This window comes from Gracilinanus agilis, chromosome 1 (assembly GCF_016433145.1).
Source record: "Gracilinanus agilis isolate LMUSP501 chromosome 1, AgileGrace, whole genome shotgun sequence".
Lineage (NCBI taxonomy): Eukaryota > Metazoa > Chordata > Mammalia > Didelphimorphia > Didelphidae > Gracilinanus > Gracilinanus agilis.
The window spans coordinates 453165069-453192281 of NC_058130.1; the positions used below are offsets into that span (position 1 = coordinate 453165069).

Sequence of the window (27213 nt, forward strand, 5' to 3'; positions counted from 1 at the left end):
GTGGGAAGAAGGCAGGGAGGGAGGGAGGAAGGAAGGAAGGAAGGAAGGATAGAAGGAAGGAAAGAAGGAAGGAAGGAAGCAAGAAGGAAGGAAAGAAAGAAAGAAAGAAAAAAGGAAGAAATAAAGGAAGAAAGGAAAGAAAGAAATTGTGGGAAAGTGAAGCTCAATGATTCACTCACTGTCAATCAAGTATTCCTCTGCAAGCTGGACTAAAAGCTCAAAAGAAGGTTATGTTTTCAGCCTAAGGTCTGAACAATACCATTATAAGCTGATTTTGGCTTTTGAAACTTCCTTTCTTGCCACATTGCCCAGAATCTCCCTTTGCTGTAAGCAGATCTTCTTCTCATTCCTCACTGGATTTGAGACCAAAGAATGGGTAATGATGCTTCCAGTTGACGCTATACCTGTCCCAGTGCCACAGTGTGGTTCTGATGATGTCCCAGGTTAGATCTAGAACCTCCTTCTGTGATAATGTGTAGCCTTTCCTTGGGCCCTAGAATGCTCCAACTACATGGAGCTACTTCAATTTTGTTTCCAGTTTCTGCACCCATCTTTTTCTGTCTCCCTGTTTACCTGGACTGGAATACTTTTGCTGAAATTTTTTTTAATTGGTATTTTTATGGTGCATTTAGATTTGTCTGGAGATATTGTGGATAGGAGTTCAGTTGCCTTGCTTCCTTCTACTATAAAATCTTGTCCACTCCCCCATAATTTCTTTATATGGTGGGATATATTTTATGATCATTCCATACACACATATTTCCAGATTATTTCCTCACTTTCATACTTTATGCTAGGGCTCCGCTCTGCACATTTCTGAAGGAAACATCTAGGTGGGTTGACTGCTTTTCTTTCTGTATTAATGAATGTTGTTATGACCTCAGGATCTCAAAGACAGAATAATATGGGCATCTGCAAGCTTTCGGTTGTCTCAAAGTTGCCTAATTGAGGATAAAATCTGATTTTTGCCCTCGTGGTTGGAACTTTGCAACTCATTACTGTAGTTTTGGCTCTATGAAACACTCCTCTGAGCTTGCCCTTGGTTGAAAGTTCAAGTAAACTGACACGGGACACAACCACTATAAACAGCCACGTGATTCAGTGACAGAACAGTAATTTTGGACCTTGGACTACTTGTCAGAATAATGTTTTTAAATTTATAAATTGAAGTACATAGGATTACAAGGGAAATGAATTATATAAAAATACAGTTAACAAAATAATAACACGAGTTCACATTTCAATACCATTAAAAAGAAGAAAAAAACTTTCTGTATAAACTAATGGCATAGGACATACACTAATACTTATATGTTTTCATGCTGTTTTCATTTTGATACCTTGAAAACATTATAGCTTCAAAATAACAGTGTATCAACAAAGTCAGCATGCCTTTCATTCAAGCAGACCTTATTCTTTCAGGAGAAAGACATATGTATATACCTAGTGGACAGGATTTGAACAAGAACTAATTTATCCTTAAACATAGTTTTCATCTCTACAGTAGAAATGTTTAATGCTTTAAAAGGCATATTTGTGCCAGTACATTTCATTGCATTGTATAAAATTTCTTTATATAAATTTAGTAGAGCTCCTATACTACAATAATCTGAACTGAGACTACTCAAACATTTTCCTCAATTGCCATAATGCATTAAGAGACAAAAAACAAACACAAAATCCTATTTCATTATGAACAATTTATGATTAGTAGTAGAGATATTTTCAGGGGGGGTTTAGCCAAAAGGTAGGGGGTGTTTGGGGTATGTGTGTATGATTCAATAAGATGACAAGTTAACGATACTCTAAAATATTACAAAAACATTTTGAAAACGTATTTTTAATAAGAATCCTTCATTATTATTTCCCCAATTAAAACTGTATAATCTTTTACCCTGCCTGCTGGTTCCATAGACCCTGGACTAGGGTGAACTGGGTGTCTGTTGGGCCAACTGCCATTCTTGTGTCTGATAAAAGAGTGAACCCTGGTCTCCCTATCCTGGTTGGTCATGTCTCTCCTTCAACCTAGTGTGTACCCATAAACCATTTAGGTTATATTTTAACATACCTGGTAGCTCATCTTTACATAACTACACAAATTAAACCAAGGACCCTATTTCAGTCTTTTTAATTTTTTTAACCTTTAGAAAAATGTAGGATTAGATACATTTATAGCTGACTAGATAAAAATGGTCATTATTGCTAATAGAAGTTGAAAATGATACAGTTATCCTTGGCATTTTGGTATCCGGAGGCCCAAATTTTCTAGCACCACTCTACAGCCTCCCATGCTGACACCCAAAGTGCCTCCACTTCCTTCCAGTTTAACAAACTTGCCCTCATCCCAAATGATATAGTGTCATAATTGATAAATTCCAATTCCTTAAAAACATTTAAGGTTTTTCAGTAACTAAAAATGTTCAAATTAAAAGTAGGTTGTGACAACATAGGGAGCTTGGAGGAAGGAAAGCTAGCCTTCCTAAGCAGCCTTCCTCTACTTAGTAGTTCAATGACTTTGAACATGTAAGTTGGGCTTTAAGTTTCTCAGGCTACACAGTAGACACTGGCATGATGGAGTTTCCTTCCCATATAGAAATTTCCATAGATTCACAGATCCTTCTCATCAAATAAGTTCAAGCATATTTATCATTAATTTTCCCCTCTTTTTGCAAACTACATTTGACTATAGATCAAAATTTACATTTTGCTTCATTAAATTCATTTTTCTATTTATTTATTTATTTGTTTGTTTATTATTTTCACAACTCTTTACCTTCTGTCTTAAAATGGATACTGAGCATCAGTCCCAATGCAGAATGGGGTTAAGTGACTTGCCCAGGATCACACAGCTAGGATGTATCTGAGGTCAAATTTGAACCCATGACCTTCTGTCTCTAGACCAAGCTCTCTAACCACTGGGCTACCTAGGTGCCCCTTTTATTTTATCAACCTTCTGTCTTAGAAATGTTAACTAGGTATTGATTCCAAGGTGGAATAGTTTCATACTGTTTTAAGAAACATTTTCCCCTTTGACTCTCCCTTGATAGCAAAAATAAAGCTAGTAAGAGTACATTACTATAAGCACTTATTAAGCACAGACTAGGTAGAGAAATGTGCTGGGCACTCTGGAATCAACAAGAGCTTATAAGGTATGGTCCCCACAAAAATGAGAAATAAAATCTTACTGGTTTTCCTGAAATTAATTTTTTTCTGATTTATAGATGATTAGAAACTAGATATTTCTCCTGTGATTCTTAAGGACATTTAGGCAACCAAGAGTTGTATTGCATTTGGCAGCTTATTTCTATTTTTACTTATGAAGCTAAATTGAGTGGACCACCATGTCCTATTTGCACTCCAATAATCATTTAGAATACAGTCTCTATTTGTAATTACTGGCCATATAATGTTGAGAAGTCACAGTTTCCCAGAATTTACTGTCTTAAAACAGTATTAATGGGGGGGGGGGGCAGCTGGATAGCTCAGTGGATTGAAAGTCAGGCCTAGAGATGGGAGGTCCTAGGTTCAAAGCCAGTCTCAGACACTTCCCAGCTATGTGACCCTGGGCAAGTCACTTGACCACCATTGCCCACTCTTCCACCTTACCACTTACCACTCTTCCACCTAGGAGCCAATACTCAGAAGTTAAGGGTTTAAAAAACAAAAACAAACAAAAAAAACAGTATTATGGTAATAATATTTTCCTCGTTTACTTCCCAACGTTGTTTTGATACTATTGAGAAGAAAAAGTACTGGACTCAGAATTAGGGGCTTTGGCTTCTAGTCCTAGCTGTACTACAAAAACAACATGTTTAATATTGGAAAATATATTTATCCTCTCTGGGCCTCAGTTTCCTGAATTATCAAATGAGAGTACTAGACCTTTAAGGTCAGTCCTACCTACCTAGCCACAAATTTCTGTAATTACATAAAATGGCAAAAGGCATTTTTGAAAATCAGAAAGTATTATTTAAACATAAGGCTACATTATTAGTAACAGTAATTAGTTGGTTAGGGCGAGATGGTGAAGAATAGAATCCTTTCCTCTTGAATTAATTAATGAATAACTTCTTGCACCAACTACTATCTAATTTTCTGAGAAATTTTCCCCCTATTTAAGTCAGTTTAAGGTAATTGTTTTAGTTTCTTTCCCATGGTAGGGGCAGGAATTAGGAGTAAAGAACTCCTTTGGTGGAGATATTAAATTATTACTTGCAACTAAATTTTCACTTAAGGGATATGACCTCTGATTCTACACCCACACCCCCACATACACTTACATACACACATACACATGCACACACTGATACATGTACACACTCTATGGTAATGGAAAAGTTGGCTTTCCATACAAATGGAATGATATTAGGAATGAAGCAGCTACCAAATTCTCCACCTTCTTTAGAAGTAATAGTGTGACATTAAATGTTGACTATATTCCTATTCAACTTAAAAATTCATATTAAAGATTAGTCAAAATTGAAACACTGCAAGTCATTTAAAATTATACCAATAACTTTTTAAAGAATTCTGATTTTTTTTCCTGGAATCAAGATAGATATAGTTATGTGGGCATAATCATATCAGAAATAAAAACAATCAATTTACTGTAGAGTTGAAAGTCTTCAGTAATTGCAATTATGCGTATAGGAACCTTTTTTAAATATATGCCTAAAAATAGGATGGCCAGTTCATGATACCTAGTAGAGGAGATGGTTTCAAAGAATGGAAATGCATTTCTTTCTAATTCAGATCAAAGATCATAATGAATACAGCGAACCAACCTGTTTTGGGATCCACAGAGAAGTATGGCTGTCCTTGAAGAATACTGTACACTACTCGAGCACTATTTCCATAGGTTGGGTCATCTGCATCTGTGGCTGTCACCTGTAGAACAGAGGTACCTGTACATTCAGGAAAACAAAATTTAGTTGATAATTGTATTAAACAAAAAAAAGTTTTAAAAATAAAAGTAGAACACAGAGATGTAATAGTTTTAGTTATCTCTATATGCATACATGTGTCATCCCTAGAAAGTCATAATAAATACTAAAATAACACACCAATGTTTCTTAAAACTTATTCCTATTAGAATAATCTCTCTTTAAATACAACCTCTTTGGTATGAGAAATCTATGACCTTTCTATAATTAGTCCAAGTAAACAATTCAAGCAATTGAAGAACATTCAAAGAATACTTGTCAAATCAATTAAACTTAAAAAATTAAAGGAGAAAAATCATGGTATTTAGAATGAAAAGCAGAAGAGAGCTTTGCCCATGAACAGTCTAGTTTTTTTCTCAGCATTTGTTATTTCTTCCAATATATTAAAACTCCATTATTTATTTTAAAACCAATGAACAATAATTGCAGTTAATTATGTTGTGGGTTAATTCATAAACTCTGTCTATGTGAATGTACATTTCTCCTAAACTAATGAAGAAAAAGAAACATGGCTGTCAGCATTATCCTTCAATACATTAAAAAATAGTACTCCAAAGACAATCACATATGGCTATTTCTTGTTATTTTTCACTAGCTGCCAAGAAACTGTGATACATTTAGTTAAGAAAAATCAATATAGCATAAAGAAGGTTATGTTGCCTGAATTTCAACAAGATTTATTTATTAAACAATATATATTAGTTTCATGTAAAGAAAACTTCCTAACAATTAGAGTCATCCAAAGCAGAATAGGCTATCTAGATAGGTAATAGGTTTTCCATCACTGGAATGTGAAAATCTGAATGACTAGAAGCCAGATGATCAATTGCCAGGGATGTTTTTGTAGAGATTACTATTCAGGTATAGAATAGATATGATGACCTTGAGGTCTTTCTAATTCTGAAATTCTATCAGTCTCTCAATTGTCCTAGTCTAAAAAACAATTGCTTGGGAATTATATGAAGGATAGTTACAAGTAATACATTCTATTTTTTCTTGTGTTATAGGGACAGTAAGGCATATGATATGATTTCAATAGATAAGGGAACTCCTTTCTGGTGAAGAAATGCTCTCAACCAATTAGCATCTGTTTGTTATATAATATCATGCATAATTTATTTGGGGTACTGGTAAAGAATTTGCCATTAGTCACAGACACAGTATGTGTAAAAATGGGCACCTAAAACAAGATCTTTTTCATTTTTTAGGCCAGCTCTCAGTCCACTAAGCTATATTGCCTCTCTTTCCTTTGTCCTAGCATTTTGAATAATACATAAAATTCTAAAATTCTTAAAGTCTGAGCTAAGTGGGCCATTTCATAGTAAAGTCATTGTAGTTTAAATCCTTCTCACCTACTGGCTTTATAAAAATCTTTTTTCTAAATAGTTTTAAAGCAAAAGAAGACAAAAACAATAAAAAATGCTTTTTCATATAATATTGTTATAGTCAAGATTTGATTATTCATAAATACATGGGGAAAAAGAAATAATATGGGAAATATAAAATAACAGATGATTTTCAAAAAATAATTCAATTTGTCCTTAATAAATTCAATTAAATAAACACTTATTGTCTAATTTGTACAGAATTCTATGGTAAACTTAGGAGAAAAATAACAAGATATTCATGGAACTTACAATCTACAGTCCTAGGGGAGGTGGGAAGAAGAGGGGACAGTAATGACAGAAGCACAGTAACTAACATACTGGGGGGAGGGGAAATGTATATATATGAATTAAATGATATAAGAAAGGTCATGTTTGAATTTTGACAGTAGATAATTCATTACCAACTTGGAAAGTGAGTTGGGAATGTTTAAAAAAGACTTCTAGGGTAGATAGCATTTACCTGATCCTGGCTTTTCTGATTCTTAGATCAGTCCTCAATCCATTATCCCACATTGTTACTCTTCCTTTAATCATAATATTTTGAATAATAAATAAAAATCTACAATTCTTAAAGTTTGAGATAGTGGACCATCTCATTCTGAAAAGATCAGAGGCCAAATCTTTCTCACCTAGCAACTACATAAAAATCTTAGTTATAATTACTTTCAAAGAAAAATAAGACAAAAAAAAACCTCTTTGAGAACTAGCAAGGAATAATGTTATAATCAAAATTTAATTATCCATAAACGTTTGATTTTTTTTAAAAAAGAGGAAGAATTTAACAGGAAAAAGAAAACAGAGCAAGTGGGGGAAAACATTCCAGGAAGGAAAAAAAAGAATAGCATGATCAAAATCAGGAAGATGATGAATAAAAGACATATTTATATAAGAAAAATAAATAATGCATTTCTCCGCTTCAATGATAAGCCATATACCAGATATTTATTACCATCTCTAATATGTTTTGAGTATCAGGAGAGGAAATCATATTTTCAAAAAGACAATTACTGCTATGTATGAAATTTTTGACCTAGATCTTCCATCAATATGTATAGACATTTGTGATAATGCTTTTAGTAAAAGACTGAATCTTGTGAGAGTTGAGAGTTTACACTATACTGCATCTGAATTATTGAATAACAAATGAACTTAGCTTGCTTCCAGTTCTTTTCCATTTCTTTCTAGAGAAGTGAGAATGACATATTAACCTTCCTTGGACAATTTTAGTTAGACTTTCAGAGCCAATACTATATATTTTTATCTGATCATCAGCTACTGAGAAGTTTTATTATATTTTGTAGATGATTCCCCTCTCCAGTACTATGCTCTAGTCTAAGCTTAAGATTTGTACATCATCAACTTCCTACTGGATTTTTCAAGCTAGATGTCTCAAAGATACCACACACTAAATATGTTCAAAACAAAACTTACCTTTCCTCAAGTCTACCATATTCCAAAATTCTATATTACATTTGAGAGAACTACTTTTTTCCAATCATCGAACTTTTATTTCTTTGTGTCCTTGACTCCTTGCTTTTATCTTACATTTTCAGTTAATAGCTAAATCTCTTCATTCTTGACTGAACAACATCCCTTGAATGTTACTCCTTCCCTCTACTTACTAGCCTTCTTTATTTTTTGTCTAGACTATTAGTCTAGCTCCCGAATTGGTGTCCCTACTTTAAAACCCTCCTGTCCTCCAAATCCAAATTCTAGACAGGTGCCTAAGTGATTTTCCCAAATCATAGATTTGACCATATCCAGCTACTACTCAGTAAATGTTAGGAGGATCCCATTAACTCAAGGATCAAATATAAATGCCTTTGTTCTTCATTTATAGCTCTTTAGAAAAAGTGCTCATTCTAACTTTCTTAGACCCACCTTATATTTCCTGTTTATTTCCTAGCTTATTATACACCGTTCCCCACCACACATTCTTTGGTCAAATGAAATTGACATTTCTGTTATTCCTTAAATGTAGCATTCCATTTCTCATCTCTGTGCTTTTGCATTGACTCTCTTCCATAATTGGAATGTACTCTTCACTCATCTCCACTTCTCTGAATCCTTCATTTCCTTCAAGACTCAATTCAAACCCCCCCATTCTGTCTGGGACCTTCTTTCCAACTAGCTGATACTGCCTCTCCTTCCCAGGCAGCTTACCTTATTTTTGCATACGTTTATTATATATACATTTATATTTGTATGTTTCCTCTATTAATGGAATAAAATGCCCCAGGGACTGTTATGTTTTTTCCTTCTTCTTTGTATTCATATCACCTTGTACACATTAGATACTTATTAATTAATTTATTCAACTGACATAAATAAATATTTATTTTGGAGAATCTGAAGGAATTGTATTAAAGATAAAAGACTTAGAGCTTAGAGAAGGCTTAGGTATCATTTAGAACAAAATGTTCATTTTACATATGAAGAAACTGAGGCTTAGAGTGTTAAAATGGCTTGCTGAGGGTGATAAATCTATAAAGATGTACTTTGACATTAGAATGATTACTGACACTAAAGGAACTCTGTTCAAACCTCACATCTGAAACATATGACCTTTATGATTATGACGGTGGACAAATAATTTCTCTATGCTGCAGTTTCCTCATCAGTAAAAAAAGGCAGGTTGAAAGTAGCTTATGAGTTGCTGTACATTTCTAGGACTATGGCCCTATCATACTTTCCAGCAAAACTCGAATTTGAATACAAGCTCTGACTTCAAATCTAGTATGCTTCCCATTACATCTATTAACTATTCAAGTAATCTTGAAACTGGTGGGTAGAGGACAATCAGTGTTTTGAAGTAGTGTTTCTGACAGTCGTAAGCAGTTGCTTTAGATTTTAATCTTAGAGAAATAGAAGGAAAGAGGTCAGTTCATTGTCTAAATTATATTTTTAGATCACTGATTATCTCTTGGATTTGGTTAATATATTTTCAGAAATATGAATTATTCCCTAAGTGCTATACTTCGCCCTCCAAATGCTTGTACAGTGTCTCATTGTTACCATTTTAATATATATTTATTTTTCTATAATTTGATCTTTGGTGCACCAATTATTTAGAGTTATGTTACCTCTTGTCCAATTAAGCATATTTTACTTATGCTCCCTGTTTTATCATTTTATTTATTTATACTTAGATAAATATGTCCTATATTATTCATGATTTTGTTATGCATATTACAAAGAATCTATTTGATACTATTATACCTGTTCTACAGTATTCTTGTCAAGAAGACTCTTTCCAGTACATTTTTTCCAGAAGTCTGTTCAGAATTATGTCTTCTTAATGAAACAAAACAAAACTTCTACTTATATTTAGTTATCTCTAAGAAAGGAATATGATGCCTCCTACAATTATATTGCCATATTTACTTTTTTCCACTTTTTAGCTTTTTCTTAACAAAACAGATGCCTGTTATTCCACAGGCTTTTAATACTAATGTTTTCATTGTCTATCATGCCTTAATCATATTTGAGTTTATTTATTTATCTCAAATCTTTGAATTTTTATTGTTACCCTAACTGAAAATATTTTAGCAACTAATTTAAAAATAATTAGTGGAAGTCAAATATATTTTGTTACAGACCATCATTTTCACTTATTATGCAACTTTATTTTTATGAATATTTCCTACATAGCAAGTGCCATTTCTATATATTAGTTAACAATGGCAAGCCAGAAGAAAAGAAAAATCAACAACCAAAGGAGCTGATTGGAGTCTATAATGACAAAACAAAGGCCAGTATGAAAATTGGACTACCTGACACTCTCAATTCCATTAGTGATAATGAAGAAAGAAGAAGAAATTAAAGTCCTAGTCAGCCCAGTCAATGAGGAGCCACAGAAGGAATCAGTCAAAGAAATACTATAAGTTGTAAGTGAGATTGATGAGTAAATAAGCATGCTTATACCATTTTCATTTATTTAGGCTTTATCGATGCTCTGAAGAGTAGTGGAGATGACCCAGTTTCTCTATTAATGGAGGACTTATGCCTAGACTCTAATTAAATAAATCTTTATTGATCTACCCACTAGATTTACTAGGCAAGTAACTGCTACCTATTAAATGTAAGAAATCAGAAAATAAAATTGCTTACTGAAGACATTAAACTATGACAATCATGATAATGACAAAAGTCTGGTTTATGGTTACTATGACACTTCCAATTATATTTATATATGCATATATATATGGATAATTTTGATTCTTAGAATCTTTGTAACTCCTATTTGCACTTTTCCTCTAGATATATAAATGAATGAATATTGCATGCTAAATAATAGTTATATGTATATATACATAATATGGATATATAGGCAGATTATAATATGAATAGATGAATGCATGAATATACATATATATATATATATATATAACTTTGATGCATAGCTCTATTAATAATTGAGGCTTTTTCCAATTTAAGGTCTTTTTGTAATAACTGTTTCTCTCTTTTGTGGAATATGTTAAATTTTATATGTAGAATTCAAAGAAAAAAAGCTACAAGTGCCTTTATCAAAGGGCTTAGGTAAAATAATCTATTATTCTCTATATGAAAATGGTGGAAAAAATTGGAAAAGAAATTTCATGCCCTAAAGATTTAATATCCTATTATACCTTTATTTGTTTGTCTTTATTTTTGGCTTTCATTACTAAAAAAAGGCAAGTCTGCTTAGCTTCAAAATGACACCTTCTTAGATAATTGTCAACCTGGGCTAAAAAGCAACAAGCTCTCTGATATCATTGATAGGACTTTCCGTAATCCTAAACCAGTTACAAATATTCGGAGACCTAAAAAACTTCAGTTTGATATCAGAAGTAATAAATGGTATCTTTCTCTCATGTATATCAATCTATGCCTTATATTTTCTATTGTTTAGAGTTATTTTAGATGGGACTTCTTTTTCTATCTCTTGCTGTTGGACTCTATTATTAATATAAATAAATGCTGATGATGTAGACTTATTTTGTATCCTGCATCTTTGCTAAAGTGTTTAATTTGCTCATTAGTTTTTTGATTGATTCTCTAAATATACCAATATACCATCTAGAAAGAATAAATATCTTTATATCTTTATTCTCTACCCGAATTTCTTTAAATTTTTTTCTTCTCTTATGACTATAGTTTGCATTTCTAGTAAAACATTGAATAGCAGTCATGAAAAATGAACATTCTTGCCTCATTCCTCATCTTACTGGGATGGCTTCTAGCCTATCTTCACAGGAGTCTACTTGCCAAGAAAAAACTAAGGACTTTATGAACACAACTACAATATACTTTCCACAAAAAGTCATATACAACTGGAAAAAAACATTAATTTCCCATGGGAAGGCCAAATCAGAATATTAAAAATGAGAATTTTTACTTAATTATACTTATTTAGTGTCCTAATAATAAAACTACCCAAAACTATTACATAGAGCTAGAAAAAATAATAAAATACATCTAGAAGAACAAAAAACTAGGAATAGCAAAGAATAATAAAAATTAATGAGGAAAAAAATGAAGAAAGATGGCCTACTTGTACCAGATCTAACTTTATTATAAAGCAGCAACCATCAAAACAGTACTAAATACAAAAATTAGTCAAAGATCAGCATCTCATGACATGTACCAAGATTATAAAGTCAAAATGAATATATGTTTTAGAAACTAAGGTGGATAGTATAAACAATTTAGGGTAGAACAAAATAGTTACCTGTATAGCTTATAGATAAAGGAAGAATTTATGACCAAATAAAACACATATCATTAAAAGATGTAAAATAGATAATTTTGACCACTTTAAATTTAAAAAGTCTTGCACAAACAAAACCAATATAAACAAGATTAGAAGAGAGACTAAAAACTAGGGACAAAAATTTTTAAATGATAAATGTTTATGACAAAGGCCTCATTTCTCAAATATATAGAAAATTGAGTCCATTATTTTTTAAAAATACAAGGCATTCCCCAGTTGTCAAATGGTCAAAGGCAATTCTCAGATAAGAGAAATTTAAACTACAGTAATGAAAAGATGCTCCAAAACACTATTCATTAGAAAAAATTAAAATAAAACAACTTTGAGGTACCACCTCAAATCCATCAGACAGGTTAATATGACAAAAAATGGCAAAAAAGATAAATGTTGGAAGAGATGTTGAAAAATTGAGACACTACAACACTGTTGGTAGAGTTATGAACTGATATGAGCATTCTGGATAGCAATTTGGGGTCATGCCCAAAAGACCATAAAACTGTATGTACCCTTTAACCTAGCAATGCTACTAGTAGATTTCTTTCTCAAATAAATTGAAGACAGGGGGAAAAGACTTACTTGTACAACAATATTTTAGAACTCTTTTTTGTGGTGACAAAGATTGTAATGGAATAATATTGCACCATAAGATATGACCATCAAGATAGATGATCACACATACATACAAAAAATAAACTGGAATGAATTGTATGTAGAGATGCAAAAGGAAAAATCTGTGCATAGTAACAGAAATAATGTACAAAGACCAACTGTGAGTGACTTAATTATTATCATCAGTGCAAGGATCCAGGACAACTCCAAACAACTCCCCGTAAAAAAGAGTCTCCGCAATACAGAAGATGACCAACAGAGGCTAAATGCAGATTGAAGCATATGTCTTCACTTTATTCCTCCACAAATTTTTCTATAGTTTAAGGCATATATATCTTCTTTCATAATATTATGAAAATAGAAATATTATTATATGATAACACATGGACAATCTCGATTGCATTACTTGCCATTGTGGGGAGGCGATGGAAGGGAGAGAATATTTTTAAATTTAAATTTTATTGATTAATTAAGAATATTTTTGCATGGTTACATGAATTCATGTTCTTTCCCTCCCCTCCATCCACCTCTCCTCCTGTAGCTGAAGCACAGTTCCACTGGGTTTTACATGTGTCATTGATCAAGAACTATTTCCATATTATTGATATTTGCATTAGTGTGATCTCTTAGAGTCTACATCCCCAATAATATCCCCATCGACCCATGTGATCAAGCAGTTGTTTTTCTTCTGTGTTTCTGCTCCAGTAATTCTTTCTCTGGGCATGGATAGCATTCTTTCTCATAAGACCCTCATAATTGTCCTGGATCAGTGCATTGCTGCTAGTATATTCAATTATGCCAAAGTGTATCAGTCTCTATGTCTCTATGCACAACGTTTTCCTGGTTCTGCTCCTTTCACTCTGCATCATTTCCTGGAGGTCTTTCCAGTTCACATGGAATTCCTCCAGTTCATTATTTCTTTCAGCACAGTAGTATTCCATCACCAGCATATACCACAATTTGTTCAGCCATTCCCCAATTGAAGAGCATCCCCTCATTTTCCAATTTTTTTGCCATCACAAAGAGTGCAGCTATAAATATTTTTGTACAAGTCTTTTTTCCTTATTATCTCTTTGGGGTATAAATCCAGCAGGAAGGGAGAAAATATGAATTGCAAAGTGTCAGAAAACAATTGTTAAAATTGTATCTACATATAATGTGGAAAAATATAAAATCAATTTTTAAAAAAGATCACATTCTCAGCGGAGGGAGAGAGTGTATAATGTAGGTTTCACATCTAAGAGAAATGTCTAGACCTAGTGTTCCTCAGTGTGCTTCATTAGGGAAGACAGCAAGGCTCAGGTATACTAGGCTGCCCTGATAGTTCAGTGACAATGCCTGGTAGTCTGAGAGACAGAAAAGCAAGACAAATGCTAAGGTCAAGTGGGCTAGAGAGAATAGTAACAGGAAGCATCTACCTCACTGTAATGATTTTAGTGGATGACTCCTTGTTCATTCAAGCTGTGGGAGTAGCCCATGTCTATTCAGTGAAGTGTTGGAGGGGTCCCTCCTGAAACATAGGGGAGGTGAGGTGTTGACCCAAAGGACAAAATGGAGCAAGGGCTCTGATTTCTCTCTAGAGGACGTGAGCTTAGGGAATTAGGATCCATTTAGAACAGTGTTTCCCAAACTTTTTTGGCCTACCGCCCCCTTTCCAGGAAAAATATTACTTAGCCCCCTGGAAATTAATTTTTAAAAATTTTAATAGCAATTAATAGGAAAGATAAATGCAACTGTGGCCATCACTGCCCCTCTGAATCACTGCAGCACCCACCAGGGAGCAGTAGTGCCCACTTGGAGAATCACTGATTTAAAAGAAAACAAAAGGAGATATTGACAGGAAGGCTAGGGAAAAAATACTCAATGGCACCACTTCTACTCTTATCTCTGGCACCAAGATGTATATACAAAATCCAGAATTTGGCATAACCAGCAACTGACTCCCTTCATTAAAAAGGTTCAGGTAAGGCGGAAGTATTCCTATTTAATCATTAATCTTGTGCATAAAAAATGGCTGAGTATGGTTTCATGGCTATTTTGTTACTCTAATTTATTGAGGAGCTTAACCTATTCACATTTGAGATAGATGATTGTAAGGTTTGTATTTTCTTCAATTTAATCTTTACATATATTTTGTTTAGTTTTTTCTTAAGATGGCACAGAGTCCTTGAAATTTATTTCCTTTGTGCAACTTTTTCCCCAGATCCTTTTCAAAGCTTCCCCCAATCTAACAGCTTATTTTTCTCTCAAGTTCCTTGATTTCAATATTGTTGTTGTTGTTATCCTCTTCCTCTCTCTCCACCTCTCATTTTACTTTTTTTCAGTCTTTACTTCGTATTAGAAGTATATTTCAGAATACTCTCTACCTTCCATTTCCAGCTCTATTCACTTTTTTCATTGGAAAATTATAACTTTGTGATATTTTTTTCTAAGGTTCATTTACTTCATCCCCATACTTATTCCTTTTATTTTCTCTAGGGTACTCTGGAATCCAATAGTACCTTCATGGGTCTTATGCTGAAACACTATTCTAGGACAGCTAATGTACATATATACCCACATATATACTCATATATATTATATATATTAAATTTTTCTCTTCTGTTCAGTTTATTTACTATAGCAATTATGTCTCCCACTCTTTTTCTTCATAGGGAAGTCATCTTAGAGGCATCTAGCTGTTATACCATCTCTTTGCCACAAAAGATAGAATGCTGGATCTAGAGTAAAAAGTTCGATTCTGGCCATAGACAATAACTGTCTGTGTGTCCATGAGCCAGTCACTTAATTTCTTCAGGTCTCAATTTCTCAATTTCCTCAAATGTATGACAATAGCACCAACATAAAGATTTTGCAAAGTTCAAATGAGATAATATTTATAAAGAACTGTCGAAAATGTCTGACAGGTAGTAGTTCCTATATAAAAGCTTATTCCCTCCCTCCCTTCCCCATTTCTTATTTGTTTATTGAAGAATCTTCTTTGCAGAAGTCTGATACCAAAAATATTCATTCTTAAAGAAGGCTGAATGCTGTGCTGGAAGGTACTCCGTAATCAGTGGTCAAGTTCACTATGTAATTGTTGGCCCTTCATTAATTAAAAACAATTAAATATCTCAACCATACCAAGACTTTATTTCATCTCCAAAAACACATTAAATCATAGATATATACTTAAACACACTTATTCAGTATGCTCAGATATTATGACACTTTGCAGTTATGGGAATGCCTTGAGTGAGGAACACTGCACATATTTTTAGATTTTTCCAGATTATTGCTAGGTCTTACTGATTATTTTTACTCTTCTTCCTCCTCCTCTTTTTTAATTAAAATATTCTTTATTATATGGGACATCTATCTAAGAGGAGAAACATAGGGTGAAAATTATGCAATTAAAAAAAGTTTTAATAAATATTTAAAGAAGTGATTTGATTTAAGCTTAGAGGGTAAATTTAGAAGAAGAGAATAAAATTAGAGAGATAGACAAAGATTTTATTTGAGGGAAAATTCCATAATATTCAGAAATATTCAAAAGTAGAATGAGTGATTTTAGGAAAGAGGGAGGTCCAGCCCATTAGATGTCTTTAATTATAGGCTGGATGACCATTTGTTTAGTATGTTTTAAAAGAGATCTAAATCCAGGTACATGTTTCACTAAATGATTTCTGATATCTCTTTAATCTCTGGTATTCTAAAGTTCTGTTTTTTAGTCACAATGAATCTTGAACAAAATTTTGACTGGGAGGACCACTTTTATCACTTCTGGGGTAAATGAATATTTTTAATTTATAATGTGTGAAATTTATTTAATATGTATTAGAAGAGTTAGTTTGCCCCATATGCCAATTATTTGTTCATGACCAAGTATGGGTTCTATAATAAATTTAGGAAATATATTATGTACCAAACAAGAAATTTTTCAGTCCTCTAAAATGCTGACTTCTAACTTGATCAAATGATGATCATCTGACAATCATCTGACTTGAAGATATGTTCTACGTGAGATTTCTAGTAAGGCAATTTAGTTAGCCAGCACACATGAACCAATATAGTACCAGATTTTCTGTGTAAGTACAAAAACCCTGGGGAAATGGTTGGTATATATCTGGTAATGCATAGTTATTCTCTTTTGTGACATTACTAAAACTGAAACTAAAGGCCACTTGCATTGATAGAAGCTTAGAGTCAAAACGTAAATGTGCCTTAATTGTGAAAAAAGTCAGTTCTCAAAAAGAATTGTCAGTTAAATATCAATATTCCTTTTGATATCAAAAATGATCAAAAATTCACAATAGCTTATAAATTTGTGCTTTTGTGTGGGTAAAAATAATTAAGCAGGATTTTAGACTGATTTTTATTATTTATAAGTAACTTCATATTTGCATGTTCACATTCTCACACTATGAAGCAAGTGTAGTTTGATGCCCTGGGGCCTTATCTAAAATCAGTAACACTTAAAACAAGATATTGCATTGTTATCCTTATAATATTTTTCTACAGCTGGGTTAAAATATCTAGAAAAGCAGTCTTTAAAAAAAGCTCTTGTCACCTATGCTTTCCTATTTGTCTGTCAAAGAACAGGCAGAGACTGATATGTATAGTTTTTCAAAGCACAAGAATTTCCCTAATGTTTTTTTTTTTTAATTTTAAATTCTCTTTTGCATTACTTCCCAATAAAAGTTTCAGGTGATCCTTTGACACTTTCAAGCTTTTTTTTATTCTTAGAAATAATGTAAGTTCTGTAAAACCTTCTTTTTCAGAATAACCCTGTCTTATCAATATTAAAATTTTGTTGATTAATATATCAGCCTTCTTTGATTACTTTTTTCAAAACATGAGAATATTTAGTTATAAATATATGAATTTAATTTTGAAGTGATTAAACCAATTTTAACTATAAACTGTTCTTTATAATCTACTTAGTTTGTTTTCTTTCAATCTTGAATATACTTGAAACTTTTATCTGAATGACTCTTCTCAGAGGAATACATTTTTATTGCCATCTTCAATCCATACGGCTAAAAGTAGTTCCATTTCTAACATTGTAGCATTTCTATTTCTTGTAGTAGTTTGTGTGCAACAAAACAAAACAAAACCTGCTAGAACTTTGTCCTTTTAATTTATTTTGCTTCCTTTTTTATAATATTCTTCAAATACAGGTATTCCAAAATTATGCTCTTCTTAGAATTACTATGACCTCATTCATGCTATTCAATTACATAACATTTTTGTTCTAATATCAAAATAAGCTCCTTTTTTTGGTTAGAACTGTTTCCTCCATCTGAAATAGTCTTCCTTTTGTATGTTAAGGGCTCTTCAAAAAATAAAACAACTATTGGCAAAATGAAGACACAGAAACATATCACATCTACATGCAATGATGGGTGATTATAATCTGACAAGAGGGCTTCATGTTAAAATGCTCCACTAATTCACATATATCATATAAATTGAATTTTGAACGTGCATTAAATGTGGCCTGGTATTTTCTAATTTGAACTAAATCAAATTTTGTATTATTCAAATCCACATTAATTGCATTCAGGTTGTATAAAAAAGAAGTAATTACTGAATACAATGAACTTACATTCTAATAGCAGAGACAAACATTTGTATACATACATACATACATATACACACATATATATGCAGATTACATATATAGATGATAACCTAATGCAACTTTTAGAAAACATACAATCCTTTCCATTGGCCACAGTAACTGCCCAGTGCATAGTTCCAAAGGCTTAAAATAGTTTGTCCCTTTCTTTGGGGATAGTCCATATTACTTTAATCCAGAAGTCTGACTCTGTATGTACCCAGAATTTTAAAGATCATATATCTTAAGCCTGTATAGATGTCTAATAAATAACAACTATTTTATATATATATATACATATATATATATATATGTTTGAAACTGTCAGGGTGAGGGGGTGAGAATATCCTTTTTAAAAATTAATAATAGATCTCTTGCAAGGAGCAGGCTGTAAAATGGCAAGACCCAATTTATGTTCTTTTCAACATAAATTAGGTATCCATCATGAAAAAGTATGGGAATTCAGTGAATTACAAGCACAGTTGCCAGGGAAACCTTTTCATTATTGGCAAGAGACCATGATGGGGTTTTATAAAGAATGTTAAAATTTCTTCAGATTCTGATCTTTCACTTCTTTTCTATTTTACATCTGAAAGGGAAGAGATAAAGGGACTATGAAGTCAGGGTAAAGTTGGCAGTAGCAGAAAGTTAATTATCCTTCATTAAAGTGACAAATAAATAACAACAACAACCAAAAAACCTCAAAAAATGTTGCAAATTTAAGTAAAAATTCTGAGAGTAGTGTAATTGGCACTTCAATTCAAATACATTTCAAGCAAATAGTTGGATATCAAATCTATCCTGTAACCTAAAGCATTCTAAGAAAGCTCTACTGCAAATTCCCAGGAATTTATGCAAAGTACAAAGGGGTATTTTTTAAAAAATAAAAAGACCACCAGAAATAAAAATTCCAAGGCGTTCCTTAAAATAAAACTTAAAAAATAATTAACCAGTGATTTATGACAGTTGACATTTCGTATAAAAATAGTGATTATCACACCTAGATATTTGTTTCTTTAAACCTCGGTTTAAATTTTACATTTCAAGGATACATTGCTTATTAAACCCTCTTTTTCAGAAACAGTTCTAATCAAAAAAGGAGCTCATTTTGATATTAGAACAAAAATGTTATGTAATTGAATAGCATAAATGAGGTCATAGTAACTCTAAGAACAGCAACATTTTGGAATACCTGTATTTGAAGAATATTATAAAAAATCTAACAAATCTGTATTTCCTCTTGGGAAAACTAAGATTCATGCTCTTTGAGTTATTAATGACTAAGCAAAGACTGTCTTGGAAGCTTTTATAATCTTATCCTAAAAGATCTTTTACTTTGTGGCAGTTACTTGTGTCAGCATAGGATAGGAGCAAAAATAATCATCCTCTAGCATACTGTAAAGAGGGATATTAAACCAAGACTATAATTTCCCTAGGGATTATTATATGTACTGGATCAAAAGATTCCAAGAGGAAACTTCAATCCTCTACCTATATAAGTAGAAACATGTTAAAAAATTTAAAAATATATATATGTATGTACATATATATATATAAAGCATTTCTGATTTCTAAGTTCACTTTTATAAATAAATATTACAAAGATTTTCATTTTAAAAATAAACATTGATTGTTCAGTGTATAATTACTAGATCAAAGTATTCTCTGTGGCCCCCTCAGAAATTGCATACTAGCGATAAATGTTACTTGGTTGATGTTTCAAGCAAATCTGCTGTTCAGATCTAGCTACATTAAGAATGAGCTTCCAAAATGCATTTTATATTGTGAAAATTAAGACAAGAGTCTCTTAGAAATTGCCTAAGATAATTAGTGTCAGTCTTCCTCCTCTGCTTTGCTTTATGCCCCCTGGTTGTTGTTGTCGATGTTATTGTATCAATAACTCGAATTTTTAAAAATTATATAAATGAAAAGCAAAATAAGAGGCTTCTATGCAATTCCTGAAGACAAATATGAAATATTTAATGAAGCAATTTAATACACAGCAAATGCCCACAGATTGTGAGTTGGAATGCGTGACTTGCTGCACCATTCAAATCTCAAATGAATCAGTGTTGAACAAGAACTTGAATAGAAGTAAGGTGAGGATTTATAGAAGCTAAGGGTACTTACCTAACTGAATCGCTTAGGGCTTAATTCTCAAAAGATTTTCCAGGGACTGTGAAAAAGCAATCGTCAACAAGATACAACTTTAATTTCATCCTCCACAGGAGGATGGTAATTTCACCCACAAAGCAATAACACTTGGACTCTATTTGCTATGTAATTTGATAAAGCTTCTGAGTATGCACTATGGAAACACTCATAAGATTTTCTTTACTATCCTTTTGCAACAAGACTTAGTGAAAGTCTGAGTATTTCTTTTTATTCTGGCTTTTGACTTAAAACTAATTTTTTGTTATCTTGTGTGTTGTTAATTTTTATTGTTGCCTAAAATTTGATGCTTACACCAGAATACTCCCTTAGTGAAAGTATATTGTATTTAAAAGTTTTTCCATTTGATTCTTATATAAATATGAGGAAATGGGGAATAATCAAACAAATAAAATAGTTTCTTTTCAGTCATAGCATATGCAATCCCCATATTTTAATGGAATTAAAAATATTAAATATACCTTCGGGTGAGCTCAGTGGTATGAAAAATAATTTTGGAACATCTTGATATTGAGAGGGTAGATGAGTTCTCATCACTACCACTCACAGGTAGTTATCAACCTTATATTACAAAAAATGTTATGTGTAATTAAGTACACCATCATGGCGATTCTTCCATTTGTAATAAGAGGAAAAGCAAGGGTCCTAAGCATTTATTAATCACCTACTATGGGCCAGGCTTTACTGTGCTAAGTGGTTTAGATATACTATCTCATTTCATCATGAGACCAGGAAAGGATAAAAGTGAGAGGATAAGTGAGAGAAAATGGATAGAAGAAGCTAGTATGCTTCTAAATCCCAAGGGCAGAATCTACCCTGGATTCCACTGCGACAAGAAATTAGTTTTATGAGAATATGGAGCCATTTTTCATTCTGCAACCTTCAATTATTGAGCCTATCAGAATCTGGTCACTCTTCCTGAGATATATGCCCTCCATTGTGTTCTTTTTACTTGTCAAATCAAAAGGATAAAAAGTAACTTGAGGAACATTTTTCAACTCCGGAGACAGTTTTCAGAATTAGAAAATTCATGTGCCTAGTGAAATTATTGAGCCTATGATTTCCAGGGAGCAATAACAATACTACTAGCTTGAAACCAAAAGGTCTGAGCTGAAATCTCAACTTGAGATCTGTACTATTGGTATAAGTATGTTATTACTACATGATCAGAACCTCTATCTCAAAGGCTTGGCCATTCTTGCAGATTATAACTACTTTCTGAAGGATAGTCAATTTAAGTAGAAAGAGAAGCATCACTAGTAGGCTGCCTATGACACAATATTGTTTTATTGTTGTCATTTAACCTATGGCAATCCACAAATATAAATGCAGAATGAACTTCAGTTCCTTCTTCCCCTTACATTTTTTCCAGTGAGGGTGGCAGAGGGCAGTTGGAATGTATCACCATGTTTTTATAAAGTCAATATTAAATATATTAAATATACATACATATATATATAAACATAAATGTGCATACATATGCATACATGTATTAAGTTTATCCTTAAGCATGTAAGTTTATATATATATATATGTACAAACATACACATTCACATGTCTCTACATAAATATATGTATATGTATCACACATAAATTTTTTATATATTTCTAGATATACTTGCTGCTTTTGCCATAAATTTATATGTACATTTGTCTATTCAAATACATGTATGTATATGTGTGTATGTGTATACTCATGTGTACATTGTTGTTCAATTCTGTATAACTCTCCATAATTCTATAGACTATATTTCACCATTACTATTCATGGAATTTTCTTGGCAAAAATCTAGGAGTGGTTTGCTATTTCCTTCTCTTGTATATTAGAGCTAACAGTTTTTTGCATATAAATATTATATGTAGATATAGATGCACATATATATATATATGTCTCTCTAATATGTATGTATCTGTATTTACATATAAAAACTTTATGATTCATTGAAATCTTATTTCATTTTCTGTCCTCTATTACCATTCCTACTCAAATGGAAGAGGAACAAGAATCTGAAAGCAACATACATCCATACAGAGACACAAAATCCGACACATACACATATATGGACAAATTTATTGCTTATAATACTTGCTTCACAAGGCTGTTATGAAGACAATCCCTTGTAAATTTTATTTTTGAAAGAACAGATATATGAGAAATTCTTGTTATAACATAAACTAGAACAAAGAAGGGAGTTTTGGTTTGTTCTTCATTTTTAGAAGAGTACTGATGACATTCTAGGGTGATGTCATGACGTGCATGGATTGTAGTTAAGTGAGGCAGACTTGTGAAAAATTGTCAACTTCATTCTTCCTTACTATCATCAAAGTCTAATGGCAAAGCAAAAGTCAGGACAACTGGTTAAGGATTACTCAGGGATGGTCTGGAATATACTGGATTATTTTAATCGCTCCACAATATCTATTTCAGCCTTCATGGCCTTTGGAAAAATTGTTATCATCCACCCACTCCACCTAGAGAAGTCTTCCTATGCTTGGGGTAGACAGCCCTAACACATCAATGGGTTCAAGGTCTGTTGGTTACCCTTGATCTGGTTTAGCCCATTCTAAGACTAGTGTGTGTTTTACCAGTGTGTGACCTCTGATCATGTTATAGCTTCTTGGAGACACTCTGGGTGAAAGGTAGCCACCAAAGATAGATGAGCAGTCTTGAAAAGAGTTCAGGAAACCCTCACACCAAACATGCTAGTCTCCTTGAACAACATGCATGTGCACACACACAGATAAATTTGCTGCTTGTGGTATTTATTTCACAGGACTATTATGACAGTCATATTTTTTAAACTTTAAACTTTAAAATTTATTTTCATAAATTTTCTTTTTGAGGTATAACAATCTTGAAATTCTTATTATAAACTAAACTAGAAGTCAGGAGGAAGATTAGTAAAACAATAATATGGCTCATAGGTTCTTCTCAGTGTAGCAAGTAAAAAAACATGGTTGTGTTGTTTTATCCTTGATCCAAAAGGAAAAAAAAGAAATATCATTCCAGGTGAATTTTATTGCAGTGTTTATAATATGCATTAGTAAAAGACTACTAGTAAAATAATTTTAGTTTATATCCTAATATCTGTAGCAGAGTTTGAAGAAGTAGAGAAATTATGTGAAGAATGACATTAGAATTTCTAATTAAATATAATAAACTTTGATACTTGTTGAAGATAGGAAAGAGTAAAGGTAGTAAGAAATATATTGGAAAACATGAAATAGAATAAGGAATGAAAGATGTCAAAGACTTGAAGACTACAAAGAAGCTTCATGCCTATGGGTTTTAAACACTTTCTTTGAGAAAGCAATCAACGGGTGCTAGATAAGGCTTGTAATTTTTTTTAAATCACAAAAATAAATAAATAGAATATAATTTAATAAAAATGTAATTCATATAGCATAGGTAGGTATATAGATATAATGAGAAAAGCAATAATTAATCAGCTATAACTGTACAATTAAACCATTGACTTTTTATAGCAAAGATCAAAATTAATAGAAAGCAAAACAAAAATAGACTTAATATGACACAATGTGATATTGTTTAAAATTGCAACAAAAATGAAAAGAACTATTAATTTCTTTTCATCTCTTTTCTTTTCTGTTTTGTCTTTTCTGCCTTCATTTTCTTTCCCTGAATGATGTAAAAATTCTCTTTGAAACAGACACATCTTTTAATATCAACTTATTTTCCCATTATTTTTGTCTGAGGTAGTAAACATTATAACCTCAGTGGAAGTGAGAATGAGAATCACTTAGAGGAGTGATGGGCAAACTTTTTAAAGAGGGGGCCAAAGGAAAGGAAATGCTCATCTGTCAGTCTGTTTCTAAGGCAACTCTTTCGAAGTTTCATTTTATTGTATCCTACTCATTGTATTCGTCATATTAGGAATAATATCATGTGGCCAGATAGAACATTTCAAGGGGCCACATATGGTCCGTAGTTTGCCCATCACTGACTTAGAGGATTCATAACAGTTAAAATGGGTTGCAACCCCTTACCAAAAAAAGAATGCAAAAGAAGGAAAAAAGCAAAGAAATAAATGAGCTCAGGAGAAAATTGATGATCATATGATGAGAGTGAGGAATCAATTATAATTCGTATTCCAGTGGTATAACTATGATATCAATATTGATAAAAGACCACCCCACCCCAGACACATTGGGTAAAACTTTTTAGAAAAACATTTTGATATACATGGATGAAAGCCACATAGGATGGATAAAGGTTGTTTTCTGAATTGTGAGAGGGAAACTGTGATGAGAACATAGACCCAAATGAGGATTGGGGAAATATTTTTAATTATGGTACTTACAGAGTTTTTGAGAGACAATGAGGTATAGTGGATAGAGGAATGGCCTTGTGGTCTGGAAAAATCGTATGCCTGAATTATAATAATTGAATAAAAGTGGTGAGTCATTTAACCCCCAAGTGCCCTAGTCACCTCTCTAAATTTATTTGTGGTGAGGAAGTGCCCATATGAATCTCTCAAATTAATTTTTAGACTACATGTTTTCTAAACAATGAAAAATCAGATACAAATTCTAATTCCAAATCCAACCCAAACCAAGTCTCTACAAAAAGTAGAACTTAAAAAAAGTTCTTTACAAGTAAGTAACTATAATCAATATATATATATAATATTTTGTAAATATTGCCAATCTCATCAGAATCAATATTTTATATGTTTTACTTAGCTTTATCAATCCATTATGCTGATAATTTCATTTCCTTTCTTTTCCTTTTTCCCTTTTTAAAAATTTTTCAAACCAAGACACCCAATCTCAATCAGGTTAGAAGTGTAGAAGCTCATTCAAGGCTCTGTCCCACTTCTAATTCATATAGTAACTTTGACCTCTATTATTTCTCATCTGGATACACTTGGATAGCCTGGTTCTCCAAACCCCTTGGGTAAATGCCAGATTTACTGTAAACATCTAATCAGCTTAGCACACTGAAGTTTAGAAGCCTAAAGCTCAAGTGATCACAGATATGTACCACTGTACATAACAAGCTCAATGTTTATTGTTTTAATAATTTTTCTTTTTTTTCTTTTCTTTTTTAACCGAAAGCAGGCCTTATAGTAAAACCAAAAGTATACACATCTACAGCTTAGCCTGTGACTTCTCAGGATAGAAACTCAAATAATTTATTGAATTTCTACTTAAAGTTTTAGATAGTAAACTTGACATAAAATTGGAAAATGATTAAAATCATCCATTGTCTATATTGTAGCAATAAAGAGAACTATTAAATGGTAAAAGAAAGACTCACCAGGAAGCAGAGTACCACAAAGTCTTTTCCAAGTTCAGGGAGTTAGTAAAAAGTACAAAAATCAAAGCATGTTATAGAAGAGATAATTTAAAAAACTACAATGGCACTATTTTGAAATAGTTATTTAGGGAGTAATTTAAAACATTTTAATAATCTATTCTTGAAATTGTTAACTGTTTCTAATAAAATAGAGAAAGCTTTTGACTATCATTCAAAAAATTTCTTTAAAGACTGTATGAAATGGAATATTTATAAGTTTAAATTAAGTAGGAAACATAAATTAGTTATATTTATACAGTGTATGGCTTAGAAACTGTAGATCATTAATATGATATTTTGCATATGATTCTATTCTTATTTAACTTGAATTAAAAAGAGTGCATATTTATCATATATTTGAATGTTATTTTCCATAGAAAAATGACACATAGAATGTCCATAGGAAGATCAAGGCAAAAGTAGATTATTCCCTTCAATTTAATAATAATAATAATTTATTGATAGTACTTTTTAAGTGAATAGCTTTCCTTTTCATGGGTTAAAGTGGTAATTTCTATGCATCATGGTTCTCAGGAAAAGTGGGCAAGTCTAGTCTCTGTGTAGGCAAAGAAATGAAGCCCATAATTACAAAGAAATATCATGACTCTACCAATTCAAAGACAATGGACCTTTGAAATTCTAAGATACACATATAGTACAATTCCAGAGAAACAAATTCTTCATTTGATTCTGTTTTATTTTTAATGTTCTTTTTAAAATTTATTGATGCCATTTTTATTCTAGAACCATCATTTAAAAACTCCACTTCCTCTCCAATTCAAGAATCCTATCTTACAACAAGAAAAAGGTCAATCAAGCCCCAAGTGATAAAACAAGTCTTATAACTTATACTACATTCCATAAATGTGCTCACTTGCCAATCTACCAAGTGAAGGGGAATTTATTGATTTACTCCAGAGCCAAGACAGGTTTTTATAAACAAATCAAATTCAACAGTTAATTACTATTGCTTTCATTTATATTTTCTAAGTAAAGAATTTAGTCTCGATATTCCACTAAGGGAAGTCTTAAGTGAGGAAATTCCCTCTACTAATGTAGGTCAGCATCTTTTCATGCAATTTATCATCTTAAAAAGTTCTTTAGATCATTTTTTCCCATGGTCACATAGCCACAACTTGAATACAAGTTTTCCTGACTTCAAGACTTGCTCTTTCTACTAAGTAAATATTTTCTCTTGTACATTAGTGGTAATTACATATTCTAGCTTGTTGGCACAATGGATAGAGCACAGAACTTGGGGTTAAAAATATGAATTGATTTGTCATGTCTAACTCTCTGTAACCCTATTAGGAGTTTTCTTGGCAAATATATGGTTGTAGTTAGCCATTTCTTTCTACAGACCTGAGTTCATATGTGAACTCAAATAAAAGCTATCTGAATCTAGACAAGTTACTTAACTATTTTTGCCT

The 27213-nt window shown here is 32.1% G+C and overlaps 1 protein-coding gene across 1 annotated transcript in view; it reads right to left on the reverse strand.

Moving 5' to 3' along the window:
* The window catches only part of CDH18 (cadherin 18), a 434071-nt gene that overhangs the window by 302485 nt on the left and 104373 nt on the right, over positions 1 to 27213 (reverse strand). Inside the window, exon 3 of the mRNA XM_044657893.1 lies at positions 4785 to 4904. Coding sequence (XP_044513828.1) covers positions 4785 to 4904 — 120 coding nt within the window. The remainder of the gene's footprint in view (positions 1 to 4784; positions 4905 to 27213) is intronic.